Source organism: Ochotona princeps, chromosome 5, assembly GCF_030435755.1.
Source record: "Ochotona princeps isolate mOchPri1 chromosome 5, mOchPri1.hap1, whole genome shotgun sequence".
Classification (NCBI taxonomy): Eukaryota; Metazoa; Chordata; class Mammalia; order Lagomorpha; family Ochotonidae; genus Ochotona; species Ochotona princeps.
The window spans coordinates 24518734-24543006 of NC_080836.1; the positions used below are offsets into that span (position 1 = coordinate 24518734).

At 43.1% G+C, this 24273-nt stretch overlaps 1 protein-coding gene and 1 non-coding gene across 2 annotated transcripts in view; one reads left to right on the forward strand and one right to left on the reverse strand.

Annotated features, from left to right (window-relative positions):
* The window catches only part of LOC118757862 (uncharacterized), a 128467-nt gene that overhangs the window by 92668 nt on the left and 11526 nt on the right, over nt 1–24273 (reverse strand). The window contains 2 exon segments of the mRNA XM_058664203.1: nt 5357–5543; nt 23511–23609. Of these exon segments, the coding sequence (XP_058520186.1) occupies nt 5357–5543; nt 23511–23609 (286 nt within the window).
* On the forward strand, nt 15997–16103 carry LOC118757895 (U6 spliceosomal RNA). Its single transcript, XR_004995407.2, has one exon. It is a non-coding gene; the product is annotated as a U6 spliceosomal RNA (small nuclear RNA).

Here is a 24273-nt window from a genome sequence, read left to right on the forward strand (position 1 = left end):
CCCCCTAGGCAGCAGGGCAGGGCCTGGGGCAATCCTGCACATCTTCCCCCCTCTGCCTTGGAACAAATTATACCACAAAAACTTCCACCATAATGGCAGTCATTAGTCCTGTGATTCTAGGATGTTGGCACAGACATTTGGGGGCAAATTTTAACATATAGCATCACATTGCAGACAGAATGCCTATCACAGCAACGTTGAATGTCCTTGATATTAAGTCCAATACACCTTGGAAATTAAAAGGTAACTTCATCAGGGACCAGAGATCCTAACTATTACCCATCTGGCTCCTTATCTCTCCCCAGGAAAATGGACCCTAGCTGCTGCCAGGGACATAGGACAATGACCACTCTGGCTACTTCATGCTGAAAAGCGGGTGTAGAAAGGCCAAGGACAGCAGCAGGGCACTCTCCAGGGGTTCATTTCTAGAGTTCCCTGATAGAAGGTAGAAGTCATCTGGTGTCTGACATACTCATTGGAGCTTGGAGGCTTCTCTTGCTGACTTTTGAGCATTAAGATGCTAAGGCCATTTTGCATCTAGGCAGGACAGGCAATATTAGATTCTCTAAAGCAATTACAGTATCCTAGAACATACTACAATAACAATAAGCACTTGTTATAGACTTATGTGAATCATATAGTAGCTTGCAAAGGATATGCACAACAATCCAGCAGTTATTAGCACTCTAGTAAGATTTTGCAGAATTTTATATACTTATGGCAAAGACAAGCGATTAAATGGTTCTAAGAGAACAAGCTATATAGACAAACATAGAAATCCTCCATACTTGAACAGATGAAGAAGACATGGACTCTGCATCAGAGCAATAAAGGTATCCCACACCTCCATGGGTCTAGCAAAAATCTTAAAGGGAGGCTGGCAAATAGTCCTTTAAGGCCCTGGCCAATGGAACAGACTGGGAAGTTATAGGCCAGCCAACTTTCCTGGATATTATAATCCTCAATATTAGTTTCTGTCTCTGTTCTAAAAGAGAATAGAGGTCATTATCTGAGCTAAGCTGGGCTCTGAGAGATCACTCCAACCATGGCCACTCAAACAGGAAAGGATACTAAAGCTAGAGTTAAGGAAAGAGAAAGCTGCTCTTCCGTGTCCAGAGGGAAAACTTTGTGTTTCCCTTTACCATGAAGACCACCCGGAGCTCCTGGGTTCTGACCTGGTGTGGCACCCAGAGTCTGCGGGGAATTTTGGGCTGCTTCAGTCCTGAGTGGGAGATTCAATGGGGAGTAGCTGCCCCAAAACTCTCAGCCTTCAGGGGCAGTCAAACCTCCATTGATCTCTATGGCAGCTGGGACACGGTCCTGGGTATCCTTCTTGATAGCCCTTGGCGAAGAAGTCTGCAGCTGCGTCTGCAGCAAAAGCTCTTGGGAGGCCTCCGAGGGGCTACTGAGACTGGGATTACAAACCTCCTCTTGTTCTCCTGCTCTGCTAAAGGATCACTTCCTGGTCTGTAAGAGACCGTGTAACCACCTTTATGAGATAATAAGGATGCTCAAAGGTCCTACTGTAAGTCTCCACAGCTTTTCTTAATGTCCACATCAGTTAAGAATCTGTCACTTGGGCCCGGCGGCACAGCCTAGCAGCTTAAGTCCTCGCCTTGAATGCACCAGGATCCCATATGGGTGCCGGTTCTAATCAAGGCAGCTCCACTTCCCATCCAGCTCCCTGCTTGTGGCCTGGTAAAGCAGTTGAGGACGGCCCAATGCATTGGGACACTGCACCCGCGTGGGAGACCCGGAAGAGGTTACAGGTTCCCGGCATCGGATAGGTGCGCATCGGCCCGTTGCGGCTCACTTGGGGAGTGAATCATCGGATGGAAGATCTTCCTCTCTGTCTCTCCTCCTCTGTGTATATCTGGCTGTAATAAAATGAATAAATCTTAAAAAAAAAAAAAGGATCTGTCACTTATAAATCACTTGTTTCTCACAGAGTTAGGATCTAGCTGAGGATTTTTAAGACATTAAACATTTTAAGGTGGAAGATTTCTCTGTGGCCCTGATCTATTAGGGATTGGAATAATTCATGTGGCCAGGGACAGTTGCTGTGCTTGCTCTACCAATCCCCTAAGATCCTGGCCTCCTCCTCCATTGTCTCCTCGATGGTGATAGATCTTTCAGTATGAGGTCGTGAAGTTGTCTTGCTAGAGGGGTATCCTCCAGTGGATGGGGTCCAGGGCTTGACATTACAACATGTACCCACACAGGCTACTGCTCAGTTTCTGGGAAAACACAAACAAACCCTTTTCCCACAGTTAGCAAGGGGTCAGGACCTCTCCACTTTTGGGTGGCGGGGGTCCCTCCATCGAACCAGAGGCATCTGTTGGGTTTGCAAGCAGCCTCTAGTGATGCACAGCTGGTGATTCTCCAGAACGCAAAATATGAAGGAAATTTAGGGTGAATAAGGCCAAGTTAAGACGTTCACAAGGGGTAGATTATTCCCCCTTCTGCTTTTCAAGCATGTTCTTGAATTCTTGGTGTCTTTTTCTAACTATGTGCTTGCCTTGAGGATATTAAGCGGGGGCCTTAGATCTGAGCTACCAGGTTGCTTACTCATATAGGGAACAGTGTAAAGTGAAAACTGTCAACTAATAGCTTTAAAAAACATTTATCCCAAAGACCTATTGCATGTTATAAATGAGACAGGTGTACAAGTTAATAATAAATGTAAATATAAATGTATCAATGATATAACATATTTTGAAAACAGCCTATTAGTAATTTAAATTACACAAATCAAAGAGATCTGTGTTAACTAGTAATCTTATTGCTGGACAAAGTTAACAAGTTTTTTGGCAACGTTTTAAAATCATTTAGATACTTTAACAATCCCATCGGAAAGCTCTGGGAGTGGCTGCAGAATCCAGGCACTGCCACAGTCCCAAGGCAACCTACTCGTCGCCGATACGCAAACTATGTGCCCTGCATTTGCAGCTGAGGATGCAGGTAGCTGATGAGACAAACAGATGAACAAAACTCACCCGCTTTAAACTTAAATCACAACAGCTAGAACATCTTCCGACCAATAAACAGACAGTAACACATGAAAGCAATGTTAAGCATCTTCTACAAAAGACAAACCTTAAGGCACACATGTGCGCGTCTGCACACACACACACACACACACACACACACACACATTTGGAGACTTAAAAAAATTATTCTCAACCAAGCTTAGTAATAGTAATGTTCACCAGAAACCAATACGTGAAAAACCATCAATTCAACAGTCTTGAACCAAGATCATGAGAGAAAAGTCACCGCTATGAAATCCCTCCATCAATGCAAAAATCTGAATTTCAGTCTTCCCAGTAATATAGCTATCCTAGGAATACATAGTGAACAACCATATACAACTGTGGAGCTAAATCATTAAAAGCACGCAAATTAAAATTAAACGTTCACAACTCCATGAATGCATACAACATTTTGACATGACAGAATTTTACTCCATTTGGCAAAAACCTTAATATAATCCAATCAGCATGATCTACTGTCTCCACAAAAACGTAAGATAAATCCATTGGCATTCTTGAGGCCTTGTAAGAATACCTAGGGAAGCCCTAGAATTTGAAACTTTCAGATTCTTGGATGCTTTTTTTTTTTAAGGATGGCTAAAACATCTGAAACCAGATTCTTTGCTGTTGAAGTTAGCATAACACATTATAGATGAGACTGTTGTTGACATGCAAGCATCACTTGAATACCTTTAAAACAAATACAAAACCTTGCCCAATTAAAGACAGTGAGAAATTTGATAATCAGCTGAAAACACAAGAATTAATTTAATATATAAAAACACTTTGTAGACAATGAATAGCACATTTTAACTTACACCTTGAACTAATTCAATAGTGTGTTAAAGTTTAATTCTATGCCAAATTATTTATGATAGGATCCGGCGCCATGGCCTAGCAGTCCTCACCTTGAAAGCCCCGGGATCCCGTATGTGCACTGGTTCGTATCCCGGCAGCTCCACTTCCCATCCAGCTCCCTGCTTCTGGACTTGCAAAGCAGTCAAGGACAGCCCAAACCCTTAGGACCCATGTGGGAGACCTGGAAGAAGATCCTGGTTCCTGGCTTCAGATCGGCACAGCACCGGCCGTTGCGGCTCACTTGGGGAGTGAATCATCGGATGGAAGATCTTCCTCTCTGTCTCTCCTCCTCTCTGTATATCTGACTTTGTAATAAAAATAAATAAATCTTAAAAAAAAATTATTCACAATAAAATTTTATATTTTTGAAAATACTACAAATAAAACCTTAAGAGTTACAAGGGGCAAATATCTTCTTTGAGTTCTAAAGTTCCCAAAGTTGCCATGGACATGCAGATAAAGTCAGTCAGTTTTCTTTTTTTTTTTTTTTTAAGATTTTTATTTATTATTATTGGAAAGCCGGATATACAGATAGGAGGAGAACAGAGAGGAAGATTTTCCATCCGATGATTCACTCCCCAAGTGACCACAACGGCCGGTGCTGTGCCGATCCGAAGCCGGGAGCCAGGAACCTCTTCCAGGTCTCCCACGCGGGTGCAGGATCCCAAATCTTTGGGCCATCCTCGACTGCTTTCCCAGGCCACAAGCAGGGAGCTGGATGGGAAGTGGAGCTGCCAGGATTAGAACCGGCGCCCATATGGGATCCCGGGGCGTTCAAGGTGAGGATTTTTTAGCCGCTAGGCCACGCCGCCGGGCCCTGTTTTCTAAGTTTATTACAACAAAAAACCTTTCAAGGTAGAATTCACAAGCCCAGGGAACAAGTTCTATAAAATTGTTCCTTTTCCCTTGATTTTTTTCTTCTTTATCATTTTATAAAGATATTTAATAAGTGAGCGACCAAGTAACAAAATACTTAGGGTAATGTAATGGAAGTCTGGAAGAATCAAACGCTGTGGCAACAGAAGGCCGGGCTAACACAATCAGCATTCCAAGAACTGCCATCAGAGCAAAGCTTTCAGCCAAGCTTCCAATCGGTGGAGTCTCACCTTGCTCCCATTCAAATTCAAAACGTGCGGCTAGGCAAGGCACTTCGGATTCTGACACTCTGGAAATCCTCTGCCTCCTGGCCACATAGAAGCAAACAGTACCCGTGCTAGAAGCTGCACACAAACGCAAACATCCTCTAACGCAGAAACCAAACCACAGAGTATAAATCTCAAGAAAACAAATTGGGGTTGCCTGCCTCTAGGCAAAGTCTGAACCCACAAATCAGGGCGAAAAATCTCAGAGCCCACTGATTAGGGTGGAAACTCAGTGCCTACCTGGTCAAGGCGGAAAATCAGAGCCCACTGATAAGGCACAAAATCTCACCCACAAACCGAGGCTGGGCCCTCACGCAATCTTACCTGAGGTCCTGCAGTCGCGAGGTTTTGAACTTCTGATGTCTCTGTTCTAAAGTCCTGAGGTTTTGTGTCATGAAGTTCTGGGGTCCCTGTTCCCGGCGCCAGCTCTCCGGGGTTTGGACCTGCCAGCAGGTTCCGGGGTCACCGACGGTGAGGCCGACACTGGAGACAAGCTGCTGAGGACTGTCCGCTTTATTACGCACAGGTGACAGGCTTTAAAGGGTAAGGAAGGGGAGGGCAGGAGGGAACCTTCCGGCACAGCCCACTCCCACCAAAGACTGCAATTGGCTGTATGACACGTCTATCTCCCCAGATCTTCCGGTGATGTCAGAGGTCATGTTCCAAGTGTACTTCCCTTGACCTTCTAGCCATGTTGGAGGTCACACTCTATGAGCGGGCCTGAAGGCTGTGCCTCAGGCCAAGGGGAGGGTTAGGCTTAAGCCACGCCCCCTAGGCAGAGGGCGGGGCCTGGGGTGATCGCCCTCATCCAATTTTACTTGGTTTTTCTCTCTTGCTTTCTTTGCTAGCCTAGCTGAAAGTTTCTCATCTTCTTAAAAATGGATTTTCCTTTTTTAGCTTCAATTCCATTTATTTTGGCTGTGCTTTTTGTCATTGTCTGCATCCTGTTCATTGTTTAATAAGTGCTTGAGATGAATTGTTAGATCATTTGTTAAAAATACTTTGCGGGCCGGGCGCGATAGTATAGTGGCTAAAGTCCTCACCTTGAACAGGCCAGGATCCCATATGGGCGCCGGTTCTAATCCCGGCAGCTCCACTTCCCATCCAGCTCCCTGCTTGTGGCCTGGGAAAGCAGTGGAGGATGGCCCAAAGCTTTGGGACCCTGCACCCGCGTGGGAGACCTGGAAGAGGTTCCTGGCTCCCGGCAACGGATCAGCGCAGCACCAGCCATTGTGGTCACTTAGGGAAATGAATCATTAGATGGAAGATCCTCCTCTTTGTGTCTTCTCTGTTATCCACGTTTCAATAAAAATAAATAAATCTTGGGAAAAAAATGAGAACTTCGCCTTAAAAAAAAAAGGCTTCGCGTTTTTGTAACTACCTCACGTTATAAATGACCCTCTTAATACTGTTTTCACTACATCTACTGGATTTTGATATTTTTGTTTTTATTGTTATTTTTTAAAACAAAAGTTTGTTTTGTTCTAATTAATTCTTCAGTCACACATAGATCATATAGGTAGCATCATTCTTCTTCAAGAATGTTTTTTATTTTATTTTTCATTTCTTCAGTGACACATTGGTCACTCAATAGCATCCTATTTTTCTTCATATTGTTGTAAATTCTTTTATTGCTGTTCATATTGTTGATTTTTGTTTTATGGCTTTTCATTTAAGAAGATATATAGTAACTGTGTAATAGAGACTATCATCTCCAGGTGTGAAGACACAATGCAGTATGCATCTCTACTCTCAAATCAAAGATGGACTCCCAATGAACTGTTGAATGTTTCTTGACAATAAGATCTGATCTCTCTGCCATTGTCCATACCTACAATATTAGGAAACACTTTTATGACAGAATGATGGACATATGATTGCTTATGAAAAACTATACTACTATAATAATATGGAGGACATCCTGGGAGGGGGAGGAGGTTGAAGACGGGGAGGGGAAATGCAAGAGCCTATGGAACTGTATCATAAAACAATTAAATAGAAAAAGAAAATGAAAAAGACCAATAAAAAAAAAAGATGCAGAGCAGAGAATAGTGAAAGGAGCACTTCAGTACTACACTAGGGGTGGCTGACCTTCACACGAGGACCAGCTTTGCTACTTTTGAAAATCACAGCTTGTGGCCCGGAGCCATGGCCTAACAGGTAAAGTCCTCGCCTTGAATGCCCCGGGATCCCATATGGGCGCCGGTTCTAATCCCAGCAGCTCCACTTCCCATCCAGCTCCCTGTTTGTGCCTGGGAAAGCAGTCGAGGACGGCCCAATGCTTTGGGACCCTGCACCCGTGTGGGAGACCTGGAAAGAAGTCCCTGGCTCCTAGCTTTGGATTGGTGCAGCACCGGCCATTGCGCTCACTTGGGGAGTGAATCATCAGATGGAAGATCTTCCTCTCTGTCTCTTCTCCTCTCTGTATATCTGACTTTGTAATAAAGTAAATAAATCTTAAAAAAAAAAAGAAAGAAAATCACAGCTTGGTTTACTTTTTAAGGGTTTATTTATTTTGAAGGTCACAGTTACAGAGCCAGAGAGAGAGAGATTGGAAAGGAGAGAGAGAGAAAGGAGAGAGAAATTTTCCATCGGCTGGTTACTGCCAAATTGGTCACAACCACTGTGCCAGACGGAAGGCAGACGCCAGGGGCTTCTTTCAGGTTTTCCACTGGGATGGCAGAGGCCCAAACACGTGGGAGCTTCCACTGCTTTTCTCGGGCTTGGTACTGGGGAACTGGACAAAAAACTGAACAGCTGGTGCATAAAGTGGTGCCCATATGCAGTGTCAAAATCTCAGGCAGTGCCCTTTGCTCGCCGTGCCACAATGCTGGCTTGTATGAGTCACTTACGTTTGGAATACTTTTTCAACTGTAATTTGCCTGACATTAACTAGACTCAGAGTTGTCTCTCTGGCAGGAATGCCATCAAAGTACCTTCATATTTTTCCTATGACATCCAGTCAAATGGAATGCTGCCTGGAGCTCTTCAATTATTGATAACAATTAAACTCTCATTTATCTTTGTAATTCTTTGTCTTCACAATCAGATAACTTTGCTTTCCTTTGTAATTACAGATTTTTAAGAAGACGATTTGAAACTGTGTATCCCACTGTTCATCAAAATTTCAATTTACATTTTAATGTCTATGATCTCATGATTCCTGTTTTATTTACTGGATCAAAATCCATTTCTCTCATTTATTTGACCCTCAAATTGATGAATGTTTTCTTGAAACTATTGATTTATACCTGCTTTTGTATTCGTTTGTAATACTTCATCTTCCATAGAGAATTTTATTACTTAATGCTATTAGATTTCCTAGATTCATTTTGTGTGTTCAATTCTTAAGCAATGAATTTTGTGATTTCTGCATTTCTGTTGCTTCGGTGGAAAATTATACTTTAAATACGTACTACGTGAGCTCATCATGCTTGTATAAACTATTGTCACCAAGATTATAAGGAGTAGGGTTTAGAAATCTGCTTATGTGTCTGTGTGTGTACATGTTTTTGAACTGTTTAGAAGCTGAACAGGGTATCTGGCCTGTAATTTCTTCCAGGCCCATCAACTGTGAGAAAATTCTCCTGACTCTCCTTAGGTTCCAAAATTCCACACTAATGTGTCCGTCCAAGTGCCATTTAGTGTTGGGAAGAGTAGAGATTGTTTATGGAAGTGATCTGCTCTTTTGATAACAATTTTAAGTGTATATTTCTTTGAACACTTTCAATTGCTAGGATTACTATCTCTGTAACACTCTCAGTTATATTTGGATTTGAGTATAACTTGAAATTACATGATACTTGAAAGTCTTTGATAGCAAGGAGCAAGTCACACACACACACACACACACACACACACCTCAGGGGGGGTTCTGATCAACAAGCCCCTGCAACCACCAAGGGCATTGGGTGGCGACAGTGTTCCTCAGCACGAAACCACCAGAGACAGTGTGCTCAAGCACATTTGCTTATTTTAAAGCAAGCATAAACATACAAGACTAAAAAGGGGGAAGGTATGGGCCTGGTGCCGTAGCCTAGTGGGTAGTCTTCACCTTGCCTGCACCAGGATCTTGTATGGATACTAGTTCATATCTGGGCTGCTCCGCTTCCCTTCCAGCTTCCTACCTGTGGTTTTGGGAAAGCAGTTGTGGATGGCCCAAAGCCTTGGGATCCTGCGCTTGTGTCGGAGACTTGGAGGAGCCTCCTGGCTCCTGGCTCTGGATCGGCTCAGGTTGAGGTTTTGGTGAGCCAAGACTATTGTCAGGGACTTCCCCCAGAGACACGGTATGATAGGTGCCTATGATGTCCCACATAGGCAGGACACGCAGTTAGAGATCCAGGGGCTATCTCTGCCCCCCCACACACACACACTTACAAACTCACACAAACTTACACACACATTTCAGTTGACCCTAAGTACATGGTAAGCAAATTTCTTTTTTTTAAGATTTACTTATTTTTATTGGAAAGGCGGATGTATAGAGAGGAGGTGAGACAGAGAGGAAGATCTTCCATCCGATGGTTCACTCCCCAAGTGAGTGCAACAACTGGAGCTGAGCCAATCAGAAACCAGGAGCCAGGAGCTCTTCTGGGTCTCCCATGCAGGTGCAGGGTCCTAAGGCTTTGGGCCATCCTCAACTGCTTTCCAAGGCCTCAGGTAGGGAGCTGGATGGGAAGCAGGGCCTCCAGGATTAGAACCGGTGCCCATATAGGATCCTGGCACGTGCAAGACGAGGACCTTAACCACTACGCTATTGCGTCGGGCCCTCACATTAAGCTAATTGTAAAGAAAAGATACTCTAGTTGTAAGTTAAATGAAGCAGAATAACTATATAAAAAATGACAGCTACTGAAAAATAAACAAACAAACACATAAACAAAACCTATACAAGAGAGAATGAATGAAGTGACCAAACTGAAAATAATCTGTCTTTAGAAAATACTCTCACACCATGCAGGATATTGCAGATAACACATAAGGCACCTGTATACTTTGTCAAAGCGAGGTCCTTACAGCTTTTCCCCAACTCTCAGCCATGGGCTGTCTCTCACTGCTCAGCCCTGAACACCACAGCTTCTCCTCTATCCTAGGCTCAACTGCTCCATCCCCAACCCAGCACGGCGCCCCATGGCCATTTCTCCATTTGGCAGAGCATATTACCAGGACATTGACTTCAGATTTCTTGCTCAACCTGAAAATATTGAGATGTAAACAAATATTCTATGTGAATTATTTCTTTAAAAAAAAAATTACCTAATACAGTAACTAACGAGCATGTACTGACACAAGAAGATTACTTTTATCAGTTTATATATAAGATCCTATAAACAGTTTACATATACCTTTACAGTATATTTACTGTCCCAACCTGCAGGACACGATGCTCATACCCTGAGGGTGGACTGGGAATGCCGGGCTGCTAGCCCCGGGAGGCTGGCCCAAGAAACACATGGACACTCGTACTTGGTGGAAAAGAGTGCCTCTCTCTTTATTTTTTCTCCTCATATATATACCTTCTTCTCTAGGGGAGGGGGAGAAAGGGAGGGATTTCCTGGGAGTAATTATCTTCATTGAAGCAGGGAAGGAACTAATCAGCTATATTGAAACAGGGGAGGAACTAATTATTTGAACAGGAACAAGGGTGGAGGTTGTATTCTGCTTGCTCTACAGAGGATATTTTGGCCTAATATCCTGCTTGCTGTAGCCCTGCTTGCAGGCTTTTGCAATGCAACAGGCTGTCAGGTAGGCCAAGTCTAAGGCCCATAAGTCTGTGGCTCCTAACAATTTACCTTTTTTTAAAAAGGTTTATTTATTTTTATTGGAAAGGCAGATATCCAGAAAGGAGGAGAGACAGAGAGGAAGATCTTCCATCCGATGATTCACTCCCCAAGTGAGCCGTAACGGCCAGTGCTGTGCCGATCTGAAGCCAGGGACCTGGAACTTCTTCCGGGTCTCCCATGCGGGTGCAGGGTCCCAAAGCTTTGGGCCATCCTCAACTGCTTTCCCGGGCCACAAGCAGGGAGCTGGATGGGAAGTGGAGCTGCCAGCATTAGAACCGGCGCTCATATGGGTTCCCGGTGTGTTCAAGGCGAGGACTTCAGCTGCTAGGCTGCGTTGCCGGGCCCGTATATTTACCTTTTTTTTTTTTTTTTTTTAATAAAGATTTACTTATTTAACTTGAAATTCAGAGTTACAGAGACAGAGAGAGAGAGACCTTCCACCAGCTTGTTCACTCCCCAAAGGATCACAATGACCAGAACTGAGCTGATCCAAAGCCAGGAGTGAGGAGCTTCTTCCAGCTCTTTCAACTGAGTGTAGGGGCCCAAGGGCCGGAGCCATTCTCTGCTTTCTCAAGCTAGAAGCAAGAATCTGGGTTGAAACTGGAGCATCCAGACCTAAACTGGCATCCATAGGCAATACCAACACCGCAGGCTGCGGATTAGCTTGCCTGCCATAGTGCTGGCCCTGATCAGTTTGCCTTTAAACACGCCCCCTCCTCAATGGCAAGGGCAGTGCAATTGTCAGAGAGTACCCTAACTACCTTTAGATTCTCTTGTTCTGGTAGCACTTCATCTTGGTTTGCTGTGCTGTGTGGGGTAAGCTCATAAGGCATGTGCGTAAACCAAACGACAGCACAAGTGTCCAGCAAAATGCATTGCATGTAATACCTTACACCTGTTTCTTCTTTGGCATGTGCTAAGCACTTGTATCCTAAGCATTAGTAGCCCGGCAACTTGAAAAGCTTGTATTTTGATGGGTGTCACATTCCATTATAACTTTTCATGCTGCAAGTTTTAAAATACAAAGTAACGGCCCCTATGGAAATCTTGGCCAGATGCAAAGTGTAAAATCTTTATTCTAGTCTGCAATCTTCTCATTCACTGTTCTTTCTCGTTCCTTGAGCAAATAGCAGCATCTGCTTTCCATTCAGCAGGACCTAATACTACAACCATAGTTTTAGCAATTTGAAGAAATAACTCCACTCGTGTCTCTGAAACAGAATAGATAGTTTAAATCCCTCATTCTTCCCACTGGAGAAAATTCACATGAGACATTCAGGTAAATATCAGTCATTTAAAGTCGTTTCTTTCTTCTACACAAGGACATGATTATTTAACCGTTAGCTTAGAACAGGAGTGAGACATTTGATCAGTTTTTGAGGGGAAAAGTGTCTCCTTTAATTCATGGCCACCCTCAGTTAAAGCATACACAGAAACCATCTCAACTCCATCTATTGCATCATTGTTGTCCAAGCCAGTCAGTTACAGCTCATGATATGTTCTAATGAAGAAAAAGATAAAAAAAAATCATTGCCAGATACCTCTTACCTCTCAGAATGCGAAAGACAAATGACACCATGAGTATTTGAAGTCTATGCCAAGCCATATTGCTAAAACTATTAACTATCCTATTTAACTTTTTGGAAGAGCAAAGCCATGGAATATGAGGAACTTGTTCCTCTGACTCTCAGGTATCCAAAATTTATCTGGATTTTCTGTTTTACATCAATATAACATTGGTAAGGAAAAAGAGCATAATAGTCTATTTCCATCATCATAAATGAAAATTCAATTATATATGTCCTTTTATTCTTTCTCCAGATGATGACATTTTTAACTGGTTTGGAGAATGAGGAATAGACCTTGTATGATATTTGACATACAACTCTCAATCAATTGGTCAGTTGGTAACCCTGAGTGTTAGGCTTGGGAAACACGGAGTCCAGACGTAATTATATGTCATTCAAAGCCTTTCTTTCCCTGGATAATAAGTAATATCCCTTGCAGGAAGGATAACTCAATGACTGAAGAGGAAAATTCCAACAGATAAGTTATGAAACTTATTGCACACATAAAGTATCCAATAGCAAATCTCCCTCCTTGGTTGCACTTGTGAATAGATTTATGCTCATTCTCAAAGCTACTTCAATAAAAAAAAAAAAAAAGTAACCAAAAGAACTAGAAATGTAACAGAATCTTCAAGCCGAATACGCCACAGATAAGGACAAGATTGGGTCTGGTTCTGATCCTAAAACATCCTTGAAACAATCCTAAAACAATCCTAAAACATCTTGAAGATAGATTCCTGTCTTTCAACAAACAGTCTTCTCCAATCCATAAAATCTACAACAAAGGGGTAGTGGTAATTTTATTTTCTACTTCTGTAAGATGAAAATGTTAAGCTTTACACTTAAGTGACATCTTGAGTGAGCCAACATCGATTTTTGCTCACCCTATCTCTAACTATAATTTCCTGTATCAGATTCTTTCCTTGTTGTGGTTGATGCTTTTCTCACCAGCATGTAGTCTCACTGGGGAGACAATGTCAAACAAGAAGAAAAATACATATAATTCTGTATTTTTAAGTTGAAAAAAGGAAAGAGAATTTAAAAAAGGGGGGGTCTGCTTTGGGTCAGGGTAGGATCTGAACGTATTGGTGACAAAAAGCTCATTTATCGTTCCGTTTTCTCTGAATTCTAATTGACTTGACAGACCCTCTCTTCAGCTAATGATTCCCAAAGTTTCATTTCTCTTTATTTCTTTCTTGGTATTGTTGCCTGCTTCTATATCAAACTCAGCATGTTTAAAACATCTTACAGCTTCTTTTTTTTTTTTTTAAGATTTATTTATTTTTATTGGAAAGGCAGATATACAGAAAGGAGGAGAGACAGAGAGGAAGATCTTCCTTCCAATGGTTCACTCCCCAAGTGGCCGCAATGGCTGGAGCTGAGCCAAACCGATGCCAGGAACCAGAAATCTCTTTCGGGTCTCCCACGCGGGTGCAGGGTCCCAAGGTTTTGGGCCATCCTCGACTGCTTTCCCAGGCCACAAGCAGGGAGCCGGGATGGGAAGTAGGCTGCCGGGACTAGAACCAGCGCCCATATGGGATCCCGGTGCATTCAAGGAGAGGACTTTAACCACTATGCTATAACGCCGGGCCCCAAAATCTTACAACTTCTTGAGAAGCTTTCTTATTTACTCAGAGACAGACATACTTAGAGGAGAGAGAAATATCTTCCATCTGCTGCTTCACCTAACCCCACCCCGACCCCACCCAGATGACCACAACAGATGTATATGGGTCAAAGCCTGGATCTCCTTCCAGGTCTCCAACGTGGGTGCAGGGTCCCAACGATTAACCCATGCTCTATTGCTTTCCCAGACACATTAGAAGGGAGCTTGATCATATGTGGAGCAGTTAGGACTCAAACTGGTACCCTCATGGCACAGCAGTGCCAAAACCAGAGGCTGAATCTAACATGCACACTACCAGTTCCAAAAGTCTTAATACTATTACAGTGGAAGCCAAAATTAATTTAACTTTTAAAAGATTTATGCATTTATAGAAAGACAGACATTAAACTTCCATCTGCTGGTTCATCCCCCAAGCGGCCCAAACAGGCAAAACATGGCCAAGTCAGGGGAAACTCCATCCAGGTCCCCAGTGTGGTGGGAGGGGCTGAGATACTAGTGCCATCCTCCACTGTCTTCCCAGGTACATCACTAGGTGTGGCTGGGAAGCATGGCCGCACTGGGACTAGAGCCGTTGTTCTGATATGAGATGTCTGCATCACTGGCAGACTTAATATTGTGTCCTCAGCATTAATTTTCAACAGAAGTTTTGGAAGAGACAAGGATGTAAATCATGGGGCTCTACAAATTTTTTCCTCTCGATCCCATTTTGACACAACAGCAATCTCAATATTGTTTTGGAAAGCCAAAATCTTGATTTTTTTTCTTATCATTCCAATTATTTGGGGTGAACGTTATTGCTACACACTGCAATATATCTCTCGGCTTCTAACACTCCCAGGTCTGTTCATCTTAAATATTCTGCTGAGTAAATCTTTAAACATCGTTCTGACTGTATTCCTCCCTGCTCCAATTTTTCAGAAGCTATCCCATATCAACTAACACTGACATCCAAGATCATCTATGAGCTACCTATCACCATGTATTAATATTTAATTCCACAACTCCTCTGTGATATAACAACATCGGATTCTTGTAGTTTATATGTGCTCTCGAAGCTTCTTGCCTGCTTGATGCTTATTCTGCCTCTTCTCCCCAAAGAACATGCCCTACTTTTTACTTTTTCTGCTTTCTTTAGCCATTTTCTACCACTATTTTCGACTTTGTATCTCTAGAAAGGAATTCCAATGCTTGATTAATATCGCTTCTCTGTTAAAATCTCTTACGCTGTCATCATTCTTCATACACTGATGCCAAGTTTGCAGTTTTAACACTCTCCTTTCTTAATGTTTGGCACTCCAATACTCATTTGTGTATTCCAGAGTGCATGTGTTGATCCTCAGCTTGGCATCAAAACCCCCTAAGAAAGTTTTAAGAATGCATGCCGCACCTCTATCAATGGCAGCATCCAAAAAGTAACAAATCACAAATTTACCTCTAGGTAGAGAAATCTTAGATTGACAGCGTTAATTGGACATCATCCTGATGTGGTGAAACTTGTGAACTGTTTTTCTCCCGGAACAGAATTCATGACCAGGTGCTTTACACTTCAGAATGGCATCAATGCAAATGCTGGAACTAAGCCAGGCGATCAGCTAAGCAAGACCGTTAATGTAACCTTGCTAGTCTCTCTTTGCAAGACTGAACTTCTTTGACAAATTAGTGTACTGAAACATGTCACTTCAGGGCGGGGGTGGGGGGAGGGCATCGGCTAGCAGCAGACCAATACTCTTGCTGCAACACTGGCATCCCAAATGGGCGTTGTTTTAGGGCCCAGGTGCTCCACTTGTGATTCAGCTCTCTGCTTACAGCCTGGGACAGAATCTTGGGCTAGCTCAAGTACTTTGGCCCCTGCATGCACATGGCAAACCCAGAAGCTCCTGTGTCACAGTTTCGGATGATCTCAGTACTGGCCATTGAAGCCATTTGGAGAGTGAACCAGGAAGACATTTCTCTGTGTCTCTCCTTCTCTGTAAAATATGCATTTAAGTGCTCGCTTCGGCAGCACATATACTAAAATTGGAACGATACAGAGAAGATTAGCATGGCCCCTGCGCAAGGATGACACGCAAATTCGTGAAGCGTTCCATATTTTTGGGAACTAAGCTTCAATGCCCATTGACAGGTACTGGAGCCATATGGGAAGCGGGACAGACTGGACTAGTCTGCTATGTATACTTGCAGACCAGGGTGAGGGGCGGGCCTGGTGGCGGTTATTGTGGGTCGCCCCGACTGGGCTGCAGACCCCACTGGTTGATGAAAGAGTCGAGTGCATGCTGGGCAGAACCAGGCTGGACTGCAACACCCTTGGCTCCAGTGCAAGTCGGGACTGAGAACGGAGCCAGCCCAGTGATTGCAACCACCAACTGATTGTGGCGACGGACTGTGCTGGAACCGGTGCTAGCTGGAACATGCGGGAATCTGATCTGGGAATACCTCTAAGTCTCTTTGGTGATCTCCCCAATCGAACTGCTGGACTCAGAGCCCTGGCTAGGAGAGGACGGAGGACGGAACAGGTCAATCAATCACCTCAGCTAAACGTTGGGCAGCGAAATACTGGGCAAACGAAGACTCAATGATGGACTGTGACAATCAGTGGCTTCTTCAATGACCTAATCGAGCTGGGAGGGATATGACTGGCAGCGATCCATAACTGGAAGACTATTAAGACCACCTGAGCAAGTATCTCAGCATGCCCCACATCTGGGACCTTGGGCGGGTGGGAGACTAGGTGGGGATTCTCCCTCAATATCCCCCTTCACCTCAGATACATAAATAATATAATAAAAATCTATATTTAAAAAATCAATAAATAAATCTTTAAAATAAAAAAGAGTAACACAACCAAAAAAAAAAAAAAACAGACACCTCATAATAAATGTAAGTAATTAAAAAAATCAAAAAAATATGCATTTAAAATAAAAATAACCCATTAAAAAGGATATTCTTCATCCTAATATTTTTCATAATAAGTAGATAGGAATTTCTAAGTGCTGTAATTAGCACAAAAAGGATAAAAAAAACTGCTGCTGTTGATGCTTCTCTGTTAGGGAGAGCTTGCTGGATTTAGGGAGCACTCTTACTGATGTCAGAGCATTTCATCAGTTGGAAAAATTGGGTAAAATCTGTCTTAATTCTTCTAGGAAGAGGTGGCATAATTCAACTATCCCAGCTCCTTAGACCATCTGTCTTCCACAGACTGGATGTTCTGACTAGAAAGGTAGGGTGCAACATGCAATAGTTTTAAACACCACTGTAGTTGGCTTTCATACAATGTTTTATGAAATCATGGCTATTCCTTAGATTTTAATGCACCATATAAAAATTATCTTGGCAAGAACTACAGAACAGAGACTCTGCATCAAGCCCTTTCAATCCATTTCTAAAACTGATGATCTGTCTAGTTTGTCTCACATAGTATATGGGAGAAAAAAGAAACAAAAAGAAAATTATTTTCTTTTATAATAATTACCCAGAGGGAGTTGGCAACATGGTGCAGTGAATGAAGCAACCATTTATCAGATCACCCCTTCAAGCCCCAGATGCTCTGCTTCTAATTCAGCTCCCTGCTCATGTGTTTGAAAAGGCAGTTGAAGAGGCCCCACAGGCTTGGACTCCTGTCGCTGGACCCAAATAGAGTTTCTTTTTCTTTCTTTTTTTTTTTTTAAGATTTATTTATTTTTATTGTAAAGGCATATATCCAGAAAGGAGGAAAGACAGAGAGGACGATCTTCCGTTCGATGGTTCACTCCTCAAGCAGCCACAACAGCCGGAGCTGAACCAATCCAAAGCCAGGAGCCAGGAGCTTCTTCTGGGTCTCCCACGCAGGTGCAGGGTCCTAAGGCTTTGGGCCATCCTCAACTGCTTTCCCAGGCCACAAGCAGGGCGCTGGATGGGAAGTGGTGCTGCTGGGGTTAGAACCAGCGACCATATGGGATCCTGGCGCGTGCAAGACGAGGACTTTAACCACTACGCTGTTGCTCCAGGCCCCCAGATAGAGTTTCAAGCACCTGTTTGAGCGACCAGTCAGCTCTCATGAAAATGAGAGACTGGCTCAGGCCTGCTTTCATTTCATCTCGTTAGTGTATCTACATTAAAAAGATAATCCTGGTCCTATTCCCCGAGTGGCTCAGTTTTTACCTCATTAGCACACATAGCAGCTGATGCAACAGGGACAAAAGCCTGAGAACCATTTTGACCTCTCCCTTCCGTAAGGGCAAGCGGGCCTTGCATTTCTCTGCCATGCAAATATAGTTCCATCCTGGCTTGTCCAGCCCTGTCCCTTCTGGCCTTTAGGACACACTGCTGTCTGAAGAATCCAGCCATCAGCCTTGTTGCTCTCCACTCTTCCCAAGCCTTCTACCCTTGCATCTTGGCAGCAGCTTTAGCTCATACACCCCAAACCAGTTGCTACCACTTTGTGCTATATAAACCACTCGTCTATAACTGCTGTGTGTTCACTTGCAATTCTGTGGAATTCAGTGGAAAGAAAAATGTACAACAGGATTGCTGTGTGAGAAATGGCTTTTTAGTTCCTGTTCCAGATCCTTGCCTTCTCCCTAGAGATGCCTTGTAAGTACAGATACTTATACCATGAACAAAGAGGTAGCTTATTTAAAAGGTCAGAAACAGAACATACAAGCAAGTGAACACACACACACACACACACACACACACACACACACACACACGAGGGGAAAGCTAGAAAGAGAAACAGATATGAAAGAGAAATGGAGAGAAGGCAACTCAACACTACTTCCCATCCAGCTCTTTGATAAAGGAAGTGAACTTCTCCAGTTTACATAAGATCAAAAAGGGAGTGACTACATGGTATCTCCTACCCCAAGGCCCTGGGGAAGGTGCACCCGAGGAGGGGGGTTTATAGCACCAACAAGCAGATCGAATTAGGTAGGGTGTGACTTCCAGCATGTGACCTTTAGGTAGCTCACTGCCTTATCCTATTTCAAGATGATTGCAACTTTCTGGGTTGCTACACACAAACTGAAGTCCAATGTAAACAGTAAAACAAAATGTAAATATAACCAATTAAAAACCTGCTTCTAAGATCACAGTGAAATAAGATAAAGACTTAGCTGCAAATAATCAGGTGATTATTTAGCTTTTGCCATCAGCCCTGAAAACCTGCTTCTTATACCACTAATGGGGGGCTTGCAGTTGTGAGCGCTGCAAGATGTATAAATCTTTTGAAGTTTAAATAAACTCTGTTAAACTTCTTGTGTCTGAGATTTCCTTTTAATACTCTGTATTATACTGTATAAACTCAAAATCTATCTTACCTATTTCCTAGAATACTATCTCCAAGTAGGAAAATTAACCTTCATCCAAACTCTTTTTCCAGTTACCTGCTAGTTTTACTATCTAAATATAGTCCAAACATAGCCATTTTCCCAGAATCCTCAAGAGTTGCCTGCTGCCATGGCTAATGTTGAAATGATAATCCTTTGACAGCCCTTCTGTTAGTTATTTAGACTTTACATTATGAGGCAGCCATTCAGGTGGAATGAGATTCTGAATGAGATCAGCCACTTTGAACTCACTAGGCATTTCCTCAGAGATCCCCTCACCTTAGCAATATATCCACTCCTAGGAAGAAAGGAATATAAAACTTGCCACACAGTAAGTAAGCAAATAGAATCAGCATGCCAGAAAAGAAAAGGTTAAACTCAAAGACAAAAGAAGTTCAAAAAAGAAGCAAGCTAATTAGTCTAATTAGCATTTCAATGGTACCTGGACAGTCTTCTGGAGAGGGTGGGGGCATATTCCACCAAGTGTCATTGGAAATGAACACTCCGGCACTTTTGACAGCTACGGAAGGTAGTAATTTTACTTAATTTGTTTTTTAGGTTCACTCATGTAAAAGAACTAACAGTCTCCTCACTCTTGGCAGAACATGACTGTGATGGCAGCTCTTTATTCAGCGCACTGGCAACATCAGTGAATGCCTCCAGCTGAGAGTGAGAACGTTGTTTTTCTACATATTATGTGCTAATCCGTATTGTTTATCTACCCCAACCTCAGATAGTTCAATTTTAATAAAACGTTTTAAGAAGTACTCAAATAATATAATCATCTAAGTAACCATCTCAAAAGGATATACATGCAAATAAATCTATTAATTCAACAATCCCATCATTTGATAAGTTGCAGTAATCATGCCAGTGAGTACTCACTGGGGTAAATATTAAAAACAGCAGGATTGAAACATATAAACTTTTAGAGCTACACCATTGTGTGCATGGAGCTGTTTGGGCATGAAAACAACAAATTATGTATTCCTTCTGTGATACTTTGTTTCTCTTCCCCAAATATCTACCCTCTTTACTTGGAATACTTTAAAAATCAAAGACTTGGTTAATTAAGTTGTTACGCAGTAGAGCCAGGGAATTGAATTCCATTCCCATTGTGTCATAAGAACTCAAATACTATAAATCACATCTGTACAAGTGTTACGAGAGATGGCTAGATCAGAGGTCCTTGTTTTCCCGCAAGAAAAAAGATTTCTGACATGTGACACAGTTAGTACCAGTAAGAATGCTGGTCAGTTTTAATGATGAGGGCCCACCTGACAGACCAGGGAGCCACCTCCCTCAAGAACTCAGAGCCTAGGCCTGTCATTTCTCTTCTCCCCCCCTGCACACCCCCTCTTTTTTTCCCTCTGAAATATTGCTGGGTGGAGGGTTTTTTGGATGTAACATTTCTGAAATTCTTCCCGACTTTAAAAAAAAAGTAGTTGTTTTTATTTGAAAGGCAGATTTAGGCCCAGCATGATGGCTCAGTGTCTAAATCCTTACCTTGCAGGTGCCAGGATCCCATTTGGGTGCAAATTTTCGCTGTTCCACTTCCCATGTGGCAGAAAGATGGCCCAAAGCCTTGAGACCCTGTACCCATGTGGGAGGTTTAGAGGAAGCTCCTAGCTTCAGATAAGGTCAGCTCTGGGCGATGCTGCCGCTTGGAGAATGAAGCAGGGGACAGAGGATCTTTTTTTCCTTTTTTCCTTCTCTCTGTAAAATCTGCCTTTCCAATAGAAATAAGTAAATTTTTAAAAAGGAGATTTTACAGAGAGAAGGAGAGACAGAGAGAGGCAGAAAGCTCTTACATCTAACAGTTTATTCCAAAAATGGTTGCAGCAGCCCGCCCTGAACTGATTTGAAGCCAGGAGTCCCTTCACGGTCTGTTATGCAGGTTGAGGGTCCCCAGGACTCAAGCTATCTTCCACTGCTTTCCCAGGCCACAAGCAGGAAGCTAAATGGAGGCAGAGCAGCTAGAACAAGAACCGGTGCCCACACGGAATGCTGGTGCTTGCAGGAAGAGGATTAGCCAGTTGAGCTATCATGCTGGCTTCCCTCTGAGGACTTTTAATTAACAGTGGTATTGGATCCACTAGTCCTATGCATTAGGACTGGAAAGACCCCTCTAAGCTACCCCTAGAGGAGATCTTGGACCATCCAGCTAGTTTATTGGATTCCGACAGGACTTTAACTTTCCAAATGGTGTTCTGCCTCCTGGGAATGTTTCTATACTTTTCCCTCATTCAGCCACAAGAAATTCCCAATTTCATTCTTTGGCTCCTCTCTCTCTGACACACAACACCAGTGTTTACCTTCCAACTCAACTTAATAATCCAGAGATGAATTTTCTATAAACATTTTTATATTATTTTTGAATAAGCAGTCAATGCATTCTCATATTTTGAACTATTGCAAAGATTTTTTTTTCCCCTTGATTTGGGGAATTTTAAAAGATCAGAATGAAGAACTTGAGTCACAGGACACAACAATTACAGAATGAATTCATAGTTTTGTCTCCTCATTCTGAGGCTTTTTTTTTTAAAGGAAGTAGAACACAGTATGGCAAAAGGATTAGTAATGACATAACACTACTGAAGTCCACACTAAACTTTTATTGAAAGTTATAAATCAGTATAAATGTTTTGCTTAGGAATTCTGCATATCAATGTGGTTTAAAACTAAATATTTTTGTGTTTAAAAACTAGAAGATGAAGAAAAGGGATGAAAACTGAAGCACTGGGGTTATGCATGATTCGAAGGTGTCTACTCATGGTTGAAAGAAGAAAAACGATGTTTCAGATCTGATAAAGTCTGCAACACCCTCCTTAGGTCCTGAATGTTTGTGATGCTATTACTTCTATCAGTAATCATTCAGTAAAACTTTGACTGGGCATCTAGTATGGTATGTGATGTTGTAGGGCATAGGACAACACAAAATGCCCTTAGAAAGCAGAAATGCACTTTGTGCTACAAGCACGGATCCCTGTCATGGCACACAGCTGCTACACATACTGCTAGGGAGTACAAAGCCCACCACATGCACATACGTATTCAATTACTCAAATCAGGATGTAATAATCAGTAGCATTAGGCTCAATCTCCTGTATTCTTTACTGCCTCATACTGTTCCTACAGAACAACTATTGCTGATTTAATATTTTGCGTTATATGCTTGTTATCTTTTAATAGTGTGCACCATGGCCCCTATAACTTAATTGCTTGGGATCAAATTCAAGCTAAACTCCCTGGTACTGGTGGATTGTTAGCTAAGATACTTACTTACTAGTTATCCTATGTGTTAAACACGTCAATGAGGATCAAACACTTGGTCAATTCAAGTGCTTTCAAATTTTATTGTATTTATACAAAATACCTTCAGAAAGTGATGCAAGTGTTTCCACGTTCATATCAGCAAAGCTATAGATCATTGTTAGATCTTACATGATGTTTGTGCAGTGAGCTCTTGTACACAGCTGTTACATTTGTTTTAAAATTTGACTTGATGTATTTATTTTTTTAAAGGATTTATTTATTTTTATTACAAAGTCAGATATACAGAGAGGAGGAGAGACAGAGAGAAGAGCTTCTGTCCGATGATTTACTCCCCAAGTGAACACAATGGCCTGTGCTGCGTCAGTCTGAAGCCAGGAACCAGGAACCAGGAACCTCCTCCAGGTCTCCCACACAGGTGCAGGGTCCCAAGGCTTTGGGCTGTCCTTGACTGCTTTCCCAGGCCACAAGCAGGGAGCTGGATGAGAAGTGGAGCTGCTGGGATTAGAACCGGCACCCATATGGGATCCTGGAGCATTCAAGGAAAGGACTTTAGCCACTAGGCCTTGGCGCTGGACCCAGATATATTTATTTTTGCAATGAGTTTGTCAATACATGTGGGCAATCGCCCCAGGTCCCTGCCCCATGCCTTGCAGGCCTGGCCTAAAGTTCACTCCTCCATGGCCTGAGGCACAGCCATCGTAGCTACGCAGTGTGATCTCCAACGGGGCTAGAAGATCCAGGGGAGTACCTGTGCAGCAGAACCTCTGCCACCGCCAGAAGATCCAGGGAAATAGACGTGCCATACAGCCAATTGCAGTGTCTTTGGTGGGCGTGGGCTCTGCCGGAAGGCTCCCTCCTGCCCGCCCCTTCCTTATCCTTTAAAAGCTGGAACCTGTGGGTAATAAAGCAGACATTCCTCACCAGCTCGTCCCCGGTGTTTCTTGTGGCCAAAGAGCACCATGGCCTCAACCTCGGTGACTCGAGGGCCTGCTGGCAGGCCTAAACCCTGAGAACTGGCACCTGAATAGGGACAACAGAACTTCAAGACGTTAGACATCAGGTAAGATTGGGTGAGGCTGCCGCCCCGGTCTGTGGGCTCCAGATTTTCGCCTGGTTTGGGGCTCTCGCCCTGGCGTGTGGGCTCAGAACGCGCAAGGTGTCTGCAGGCCCTGTTTGTGGGCTTTGGTTTAGCCCGGTGGTGGGCACCCCCAGTTTGTGCTCTGAGATTTTCACCCTTTGGTCTCTGTGTGAGAGGATACGTGTCTTTTGCGGAGCTCCTAGTTCTGGTGCTGTTAGCTTGCGGTCAGAGGCACAGGATTTCTCAAGTGTAGACTCAAGCCGCCCATTTTGAATTTGAAAGGGAGGAAGGGGAGACCCCACCCACTGAAAGCTTGGCTGAAAGCTTTGCTCAGGTGGCAGTTCTTGGGATGATGATTGTTAGCCCGGCCTTCTATTGCCAACAGCTGGCCGCTCTTGAGCCCTCGAGACCTCCATTGCCTGACCCTAAATTTGCTGTTGCCTTGTCACTCACTTTTTGAATCTTTATAAAAAGAAAAAAAAAAAAGAAAAAAACTAATTGGTAGAATTTGTTCTCTAGGCTCGTAAGTTCTAACTTGGAAGGTCTTTTGTTGTGATTAATGTCTAACAAGCTGACTACATCTGCATGTCCGTGGGAACCTAGGGA